Below are 10,287 nucleotides of genomic sequence, written 5' to 3'. Positions count from 1 at the left end.
AACAACCCCAACCCAAACATTAAGAACAGAGAAAATGGATTAATAACTTGCTTAATTCTTGCGTACGGGTCTTGGAGACAATTATAGCACAACCGACCCAAACATTAAGAACAGAGAAAATGGATTAATAACTTGCTTAGTTCTTTCATAATGGTCTTGGAGACAATTATAGCACATAATTAGTATTAGTTATTAAAAATAACTCCTAGTCTAATATAATAACAGTGAAAAACAAGATCTTGTTAAATAAAGACTTAGTCTACCAACACCCAGAAACAATATATTATTAAATATAATTCCTAATCTCCCAACAAAGTGCAATGCTCAAAAACACTTGCCACTCGAGCCAGCCAAACATCTTTTAGTACTGAGATCATGATGGTCAAGAACAGGGTCATTCTGGAAACTGGTAATTTAGGGTTATTTCGATAGATCTTAATGAATGAACCTCAGCACAGCTTGTAAAATGAAAAAAACTAAATATTAATGAAAACATGACATGATAAAATCTATATTGATTATACTTTGATGATATCATACTGGGCATTATACCATCCTTCTTATATTTATTTTTCATTGCAAAAAAGGCATTTTTAATTTGAGAATCACAAGGGACATCATCTTGTAATGGATCGTGCATCTGCTTAAACTTCAACACTGCATCTTTAGGCTTTACTGTGCCATTAGTGACAAAATATTGAAATTGAAGATTTCTTGTATATCTGAAGATAATGATACTATTGTAACTGTTTTTTTTATGTTTTGCTGTCAATGCTGTAATCAATTGATGAATTTCTGATTCAGCTGGTGTGTCAAATTGATTGGGATATCTTTGAATAAGTTCTTCCCTCATCTGACCTGGACCTACGGTTTAGCTTAATTGCTTCACTTAAACCATCCCATTCCCAACCACATCTAGAATATGTCAAGCATGTTTCATTGCTACATTGCTTTACTTTTCAGTTACAAGTTAACTTCTCCATGTTGGCTCTCATGGTCTTGGGTCAGGTCACGGGTCTGGTCCACTGGCCTAATCCTCAAAAATAGTGCCAAATGTCTTCTTTTTGCCTAATCAAAACAACCCAAACCTTTCTAGAGTGACTAATTTAAACAAAATCCAGGCTGACTCATGTGGCAGGTGTTAAATACCTGTCATAATCTACCAGTACAGAATAACACTCAGAAAAAAGGGGGTATTCTTAGTCTATCAACACAGAACAACATTCAGAAAGAAGAGAATATTAAATGTTTATCAAGTTGTTAACAGTACAATTTCAGCAAAAAATAAAAACAATAACAAATAAATATACAAACATCATAAGATACGTAAGATAGAAGAAATTTTTCAACATAGAAATTATATTAGAAATTTGAAGAAGCTAAAAAAAAAATAACATGTTTATAATTTTCTGTTTAGAAAAAAATAATGTTAGTCATGTGCCTAAAGAACATATACAATCATACCTGTGTTACTGTTGTTGGCAGAAGCTTGAGCTGCTGCAAGAGCTGCTAGCTGCTGCTGAACATTCAAGGAACTAACACCTGCACAAGAGGAAGTTAACTAACGTCATCTTTTTTCAATACTAATATCAGTAACTTTCTAAAAGCTCTTACATATCCAAACAATGTTAGAAATTTACTTTTCGGCCATGAAAAACATAATACTTGGTATTTTTAACCTTAAAAGCACCTTAGGTGAAACTAGCTAAACGACCAAGTAAGAGATTCCAAGATTGAGGCATAACCATCCCTCAACTTAGAACTGCTGACATGAGGGAAGTCAGCCAATCAGCAGGATATGCAGTCTAATTTTAACTGAACATCATGATGAAATGCCAAGGATATAATTTCCTTCCTCAGTTGATTATATGAGTGTGTTTGGTAGCATACTGTAGTTCAAACCTTGGACCTTCTGAAATGCACCACACCATGCAAACACAGCCCATAAAGAAAGATAACATGTATAACTTTGCTTTAGTAAGGAAGATACATATATATTCTATACATAAACAATACTATATGGACCTCCTGCTTAAGTAATTTAATATATTCATTGAATCTTCTAATTACAAATTAAATTTTTATACCAAACAAAATATTTTAACAGACTTAAAAATTAACTTAGGTACATTTGTATTAAATAAAGTTCCATTCAAACAAACATTAAGCAATTTTAAACTCTATGACACAACATTTTATACAGCCAAAATAGTTTCCTCTGAAGTGTATAAGAGCTTATCTACAGAAAAAAGTTTGCAATAATGCTGACCGCATAATTCTTGTTAGGCCAGAATTCAATTAGAAAAGAAATGAAATGTAATGAGGACTGAGTTAAACCATTCAAGTCTATAAGTGTTAAGGTTATGCTGTGTCTAATTGTTAATGATTATTTTACAAAAATTCACACAAGGAGGATACTCAAGATGAGACTAAATACACACAAAATGTCAACTACTGTGGAATGTAAAACTAATCATATTGTTAGAGCTCTTTAAAACTAACGAATTTGTCACTTCTTTTATACTTTATATGGGCTCTATGCAACTGAATCAAATTATAAAATTATAGTCGAATTCCTGTGAATACAGATCCATTCGTGATTTAGTAGCTACTTAATAAACTCACGTTTAATTAATATGCAAGATAAATAAAATTTTAGACAGTAATAAATAAAGCACTGAAAATAGTGTAAGTGTATATTTCACTCCATGTTTATGAATAATAAGGATAAATATCTGAGTAAAGGAATAAAAAACAGTAAGAAATCAGTAAAATGGAGCAATTATCTTTAAAATGATAACAGAAAATGTTCTAGAGAAAAAAACATTTATTTCAAAAGTTAAATCTACATATTGTGCATACATTACTATATATTATTTATGTAAACAGTAAGGCTATGTATGAACATCAATTTTATTGTTATCTGTGTTCACATGTACTTATACCTATATTCTATTGTATAATTACACAGCTTAATGATACTGGTTTGGAAAAAGTAGAATATTACAAAACCAAATAGCCAGAAAATAATGGTATTTAAAGGGCAATAATGAATATTTGCTGTATATATCAGCAGTACATGCTGTTGCAGTGTACAGCCTATAAATAAGTAGTCATGCTTTATATTCAAAACACATTATTAGTTCTAATTGACTAGATGTATTCCATTTCAGGCTAAACACAACACTGTATGTCTTACTTCAAACAAAACAAATATTTTCAAAGTTTTGGATTATTAAGTTCTTTATTTAAATGAAAAACTACAAAGTTTATTTTTAATATATGAAGACTGGTACCAAGTAAAGCATGAAGTAACAAAGATTCGTTAAAAAACAACAAATTTTTAAGTTTCAGTTCAGTGCTTAAGACAACAATTCTAAATTTATCATGGTATATTTTACGTGTTTACGGTAATTATTCAACAGACAGAAACATCACATACCATAACATTCACCTCCAGCTAACTGAGGAAGGTTGGTGAAACCTCCAAAGGCCCCAGTCTGAGCAGCCTGCTGAAGAAGCTAACATTGAGAACAAAAAAAAAATTCCGTATAACCAGACCAGGACACTTTTTAAAATTAAAGGCATCTGGGTTTCTTGGAAATCAGTTTTTATAGCATATAATACAACACAGAGCATTTCTCTCTCTTTTTTTGAATAACTGTTTTAGTTTTTGTTGTTATGCAAGTAATTTTAAGCCAACATCACTTGTGTTTTAAATAGCATATCACACATTCAAGTTTTTCACTACAGCACTGCTCCAGTACACCACTTTTAACAAAGTAATGAATGTAGCAGTGATAAACTTCTACTTATTCCTTCAACAATATCTTTTTAATAACCACATTATGACAACACAATTATTGTCAAAATAGTTAACGATATCTTAAAATTGCACACAAAGAAATCTTACAGTTGGCTTCATGCACTAATATTATTATTATGTTGACTATCATTATTCTCTGGTGGTAGTGTGGCTAATTATAAACTTACCAATTAGTTTAATATACATGTTTCATTAATTGAAAAATATAAAAAATATTAATGGTTCATATATATAATTTCTTTCTCTAGTATTGTTTTTGAAGTCTTCAAATAAAACTCCAAACTGGAATATCTGCATATGAAATTTTGAGTTTTAAAATTATTATTGTTTACAATTAATGAGTTAGAGAGCTTTGTAAATTAGTTATTAGTGTTTTTAATCATGGATTCATACAACTTGCAGAATGGTATTATGTATGTGTTTTGAGCACTGATAATTTTCAGCTGATATGCTATAGGGAAGGCAGCTAGCCAAATCACTCAACACCAACTTGTGGGCTACTCATATTTGATCAAGTTTTGATATATGACAATTACTCTTACAACACATCTACTTCCCCCAAAGTGCAAGTTACAAATTTGTGATAATGGGACATTAACTTTAAACTCTTGAACTTAGTCTTGGATGCTAACAACTATGTCACACCCAGCTCATTAATAGTTCTGAATTAGAATAATAACAAAGATTTTGAAAGATATAAATTAAGCTGAATATGTGGACAAGGAAAAAAACTATAATATGTTGAAAATGCCCATAGCTGTACTACACAATAAACTATTATACGCGTGTGTTTTACTTATATTTTGTTAGTAAACTGTCAATTCTGGATGAAAAAATGCACATGTAATTTTTTTTAACCCTGCATGTATTATATGCTTCATAGTTTAAACAAATTTAAAAAATATCCTCCAAAAATTGATTAATTCTTGATTATTCCTATTACCAGATTGCCTCTAATATAAAGGTTTTGAAATTTTTGGGTCTGGATAATACATGAATGCCTCTTAAGTATTTTCAAACCTTATATTTTAAATTAAAACTAATTTATACCAGTATGAGACTTAGAAAATAATAATAAGATACACTTCAGCCAAATATAAAACACAACAATCATCAAAATATTTAGAACTACAGACAAGGATTAAATCTTCTTCGAATCACACTGTTATACTGTTTTGGAAGTGATTGTAATATCTAAACAAATTATGATTTGTTCTAGTATTTTACCAACTAGTCAATCAGCAGCCAAAAAGACATGCAGGTTCAAGTCAGTTGGTGGCCAGATAGTCCATCAACAAATAATTCAACATTTCAAGGCTGTTGGTAAAGGATCTTCTACTAAATTATCTTACAGTTACATTGTTGTTAAATTAATTAACACACAAACCCATTTTTAACTTAAGCAAATTTACGAGCGATTCAAAATAAAAAAAATACATTTATGTGTAGTAGTAACTGTTAATATATAAACTTAGCTCAAAGCTAGTCACTCAGGTTTAGTTCACAACATTTGTCAACGAAATTAAATCAGATATGGATTAAGATGATACTATATATATAATAAGAAAAATCATATTACAATACAAATATATTATACATTAGTGGGTTAGCCTCACTGTAAACAGTACTTGGAGACTTAACCCCAATAATCTTTACAAGATCAGTCCAGCTTAGAATATTTAGATAAAGTTTATACAAAGCATTATATGTTGTTTGTTGACAATTTTAATGTGGGGGGTTCACTAACTGTTACTTTCAAATATGGTAATAATACATTGTGCACTTACTGATAAATACTGTGGTGTCAAAGTACTAATGTTTCCAAAATTAGTCATATTCCATAAGTTAGCCATCATCTGCTGTTGTCGTTTTTGATCCTTTTCTTTTTGAGTGTCAGCAAATTTTACCACCAGAGGGCTGCTACAACCCTACAATAGAATGGAAAAAAATCACAATTTAAAAAAAAAACTCTAAAAAACAATACACACACACACATGACTATCATTAAGCAAAACACAGGCAATCTAAAACATAATTAGAAGCTTAACATTAATAACATCTACTACTACTACTACAGACCAAAATAATTACTGAAACAGCTTAGTGAATACTGAATTAAATCTCATAATTTTCCGTCTATCAGGTTTTCTGTTATACTAAAATTTATGAGGCAGTGTAGTTAAAGAACGTGCACCGCTAGCAAGTTGTATTTCATAATCACTTTCTGCTAAATATTTCTGCAAAAACTATCAACTTAATTTTAATTGTTAGTGTTAGATGGTGTTTATATACATCACCAAAATACCTAAAACAACACTTTTTCAGCCATAAAAGATATAGTATAGTATTCTAGAGGGGTTCTTACTGAATTTATTAAAAAATAAAGGATATAAAACATTACTTTTCGTGGATGAAAGTAAATTAGTGGTCAAATATTTAACAATAAACAACTTATTCAGATACCAAATATCTTTATATTTATTAATTCAGAGGTCAAAATCATACTCTGTTGATGTGTTTAATCCTTACACAGTTCATACCAAATTTTTAGTCAGTAATTCAAAGCAAGCTTATGCTTTATGAAGGTTGTTTTATTTATAACTACGAATTAGTCATTTCTCATTTTTTTCTCACTCAAAATGACAACTCCATTTAATGAAGTATATATATTTTTCTTTTCAATAATTTCTTTCTTTATTTTTTAATGTCTGTAATGATTAAGCTTGATTTGCTAGAATCAGATTACATTTATAGCTTAGCAGATATTTAATGTTGGGTATTAGAAATTTAACTTAATTATAGATGTAATAAAATTTTGTTTTGCAAACATGAAGTATGGATGGCAATGCCAAAAGTACAGAAACAAGATAGGGATGAACATACAAAAATCACTACACAAGTAGCCACATTTTTCCAATAATAACTTTTACTACAACTAAATTTTGAATTCCTATCAGTTGCATGAATTCAGGTTTGAATAAAAGCTTTTGTGGACTCTGCTAAATTTTCATTTTCTTGAGTTGATATTGATTAGGCTATTGGTGTATCAGTCAGTTTCATCATATTATTGAAAAATAAGCGGTAAAACTTCCACCTCTCCCCAGAATAGCAAGTGGTGCCTACTTCTCATCAATCAGTAAAAGGAACGATATCGAAATATTTGTTACTCTGGCCTCACTTTATAGGGATTTGTAGACGTAATCATGATCTATACAAGGATTTATTATACTATATAGCTCAACTACAGGACAAAAACATCAATTTAGTGGAAACTCTTATGCAAAATGTATAGTTCATCTTACACGAACCGAAGTTTCAGCGGAATGGCTGTTTGAATTTACATATAAAACATGTATTCCAGGGTATTATTTACATTGAAGGATGAATATGAACATAAACAGTATACGTCTGGAAATATCAATAAAGAAATTTTCTGAAAAATAGGATTTATACAGCTAAGATCTGGTGTAACAATGTCAGATTTTTTTTTTTTTTTTACAGCGTAATAAATAAATCAAGATACAAACTTTACGACAAAATGCAGGCCTATTTATCGTTGAACCTCTCAACCAACTCAAGCATAATATTCGATTCTACAATTTGTACAGGGCATAAGTGCCGGTCTAAGGGATAGGCGACCGAGAAAGCAGCCTAAAGCGGTATATTGCGAGTGAAGGTTGGAAGGGAGGGGGGGGGAGGCCAAGAGGAAAGGCCGGGAAAAGGAATGTTAGGGAGAATGACATACAGATGGAGTAACATAGAAGCGGTGGTCAGGACTGACTTAAAGTAGAACTAAAGAAAATAAAAATGTATGTACGTGTTTATGAATTTGGAATTTTTAACTTTTCCTTATCTCTAAGAATCTTTTCTAATCTGTCCTGCAAGGCACAGAAAACAAGACAGAAGTGCACTGACGAAGTTTAAGGTGTTGGTAATGTTTCGAGAAGTCACCCGTATGTGATGATACTTTCAATCTTTCACTACACCTTTCATATAAATATCCTTCATTTTTTCCTGATAAACTTTACGTTGTAATCCTTTTCTTTTTACAGTTAAGAAAGGAAAACCCGAAACATCCTGTACTTACCAACAGATTCTGTTCTACAATTTTCTTCAATTATTTGTAGCCAATAAGGAGGGGCGAAACGCAGTTAGCTTTCTTCAAAAATGGAAGCATAATTCTATTATCTTTACAACGGCTTTCACGTCTAGAATCACGGGTTAAGTTGGCCACATCATGCATCTTTTCCAGACATTATGAAGACCTTGCTTACATCCAACACTTGACAGCAACCATATCTGACATAAACCCAATGATGGATCAGTCTTCTCGTTGAACAGCTGATCCTATCACTAAACCAGACGCTGTAAGAATCTGGACGGAAGCCAACAGCGTAGTAATATCAATTTTTCACTTGCGACGAATTGCTCTTTGTCTAAACATTAGGCCTCACACAAACATCGTAATCACCTCAACTGTAACAACATACCACTTTTTTCCCCCAGGTGTCGTAGGTCTAATCGCATGAGATCGTCGTTCATTTTCCAACGAGCCTTAACTACTATCTGTAGCAAATTACTCGGTCTTGGATGTCATAACCGCCTGTCTTCTTAATTAACAGCTATATCGATCTTTTAAAAATTTAATATACAACCAAAAACGTCCCACCAGTGTACCCGACAAAGTAATGAAGACGTAATGACTGATCAAAACAAATTTCAATTTTATTTTTACTTTGTAAGCCCAAACTAATGTACAGTGATGTATTTACAAGTTGATTAAAATAACAGAATTAATTTATAGGTAGCAAATGTCTCAAGCCTGATAGTTTGGTATTTATGAAGAAGGCTACTAAGGCTATCTAACGCCGTCCCTAATTCTGAAAGTTTTGACCAGCGAGTAAACAGCACCATACCACCCATTAAAATGGATTTACTACCACTCTTATAACGAACAAACAATTTCAAAGTACATGGAATATTTTTGTGATATTGCATGGATTCAAACCTGGCTAACTAGCTCCTAAATCAACAGAGCAAAATCGCGCTAGAGTAGTATGGAAAAGAACAACACGTAGATGGTTTTTGTACAACGTTTCGGTCTTCATGCTGAGCGTGCCAAGCATTACTAATTATAATCTAGGCCTAATGCAGGGCTAATCTAAACATTAATAACGATAAGCTTTATTTCATTTTATGAACAAACCTAATCATTTATATAATTTCAGGAACTCGTTCTTTTTATTTACTGGTGTTAAATATTTAGTAGGACTATTAGTAATGTTTCCCATTATTTGAACATTTATTTATTATTGTTTTAGTTTTCAAAAGTTTTATATTACTAATCAAATTAATGTTCTCTTTGATAACTGTTTCACTCAGTTGTTTAGTATTTAATATCTTGGTTTAATGTTTGCCAAATGTAATTACTTTAAATAGATTCATTGTTGGAATCCATCTTCACCCTAAATAAATAATAATAATAAAAAAACCCTTAAGCATTAAGCCTACCCTTACACACATTATTCCTGATATATCAGGCTAAATTTCACATCAATTTCAGTGTAGTGCGGTGAATGAAGCGAAGAAATTTTATGAAACTCATGATTCTTTTGTATACTTAATAATACTTGGGCCCTGAAACCAGTGGGGCATTTGCTCCATTAATAATTTTGCTAGTAGTTTTTTTATATTTATAAAGATTTAGTAAATCTTCTTGTGACTGAATGATGTTATGCCTCACTAAGTTTTAAACTATGCGATTGTGCTGCACAGCTGGTCCTAGCTAATTTGTGTGTTGTGTGCGCTCAAAGTAAACCAATTATTATATTAAGTCGTCAAAGAAATTAATGTCGCGTTTTGGAACTCTTTCATTAACCCCCCTCCCCCAAAAAAAAACGCACATCACGTATAATAGTTAAACGAACCGCTTAAACGTCATGTTAGCGTAGCCTATATAATGTTTAAAGTTTAGTATACTCTAATCCCTTATAGTGATGACACACGACAAGACACACATTCGGCATGTAATTATGTTTAAAAACAAGAAGGGAAACAATGCCTCTGTAGCCACAAAGAATGTCATATAAGCTTATGGAAATTTTTTGAACGTTCGTAAGTGTTAACGGTGGTTCAGCAAATTTCGTTCAGGTGACTTTAGGCTTAAAAACTGTGATGGCAGGGGCCAACATGTTGGAATTAATGCTGATGCTTTGAAGACGCTCGTTGAGTCCAACTCAAGGCAACACACTCCTGAAATGGCCCTGGAAATGCATGTCTCTCATGAAACAATACATAAACATCTGAGGAATATGGGAAAACTTCATAAAGAAGGTGCTTGGATGCATCACGAACTCTTCGATGATCATCGTTTCCAACATGTGAACGTTGCTTCGTCTCTTCTGGCGCGTAATACGCGTGAACCATTTTGGCCAGAATTGTCACCGGTGATGAAAATGGAC

The 10,287-nt window shown here is 31.8% G+C and overlaps 1 protein-coding gene across 16 annotated transcripts in view; it reads right to left on the bottom strand.

Annotated features, from left to right (window-relative positions):
* LOC106468799 (CUGBP Elav-like family member 2) overlaps positions 1-10,287 on the bottom strand; it is a 371,251-nt gene that overhangs the window by 32,277 nt on the left and 328,687 nt on the right. For 13 of the 16 annotated variants that reach the window (XM_022397833.1, XM_022397811.1, XM_022397854.1 and 10 more), the window contains 3 exons: positions 5,614-5,754; positions 3,443-3,521; positions 1,465-1,542 (listed from right to left, as the gene is read on the bottom strand). In XM_022397833.1, coding sequence (XP_022253541.1) covers positions 1,465-1,542; positions 3,443-3,521; positions 5,614-5,754 — 298 coding nt within the window. The remainder of the gene's footprint in view (positions 1-1,464; positions 1,543-3,442; positions 3,522-5,613; positions 5,755-10,287) is intronic. The other 3 variants (XM_022397821.1, XM_022397895.1, XM_022397825.1) reach the window with 2 other exon arrangements.

The sequence above is a fragment of the Limulus polyphemus genome, unplaced genomic scaffold (assembly GCF_000517525.1).
Source record: "Limulus polyphemus unplaced genomic scaffold, Limulus_polyphemus-2.1.2 Scaffold91, whole genome shotgun sequence".
Lineage (NCBI taxonomy): Eukaryota > Metazoa > Arthropoda > Merostomata > Xiphosura > Limulidae > Limulus > Limulus polyphemus.
Note: the sequence above shows the minus strand (reverse complement) of the source record. Positions and strands in the feature narration are given on the sequence as shown.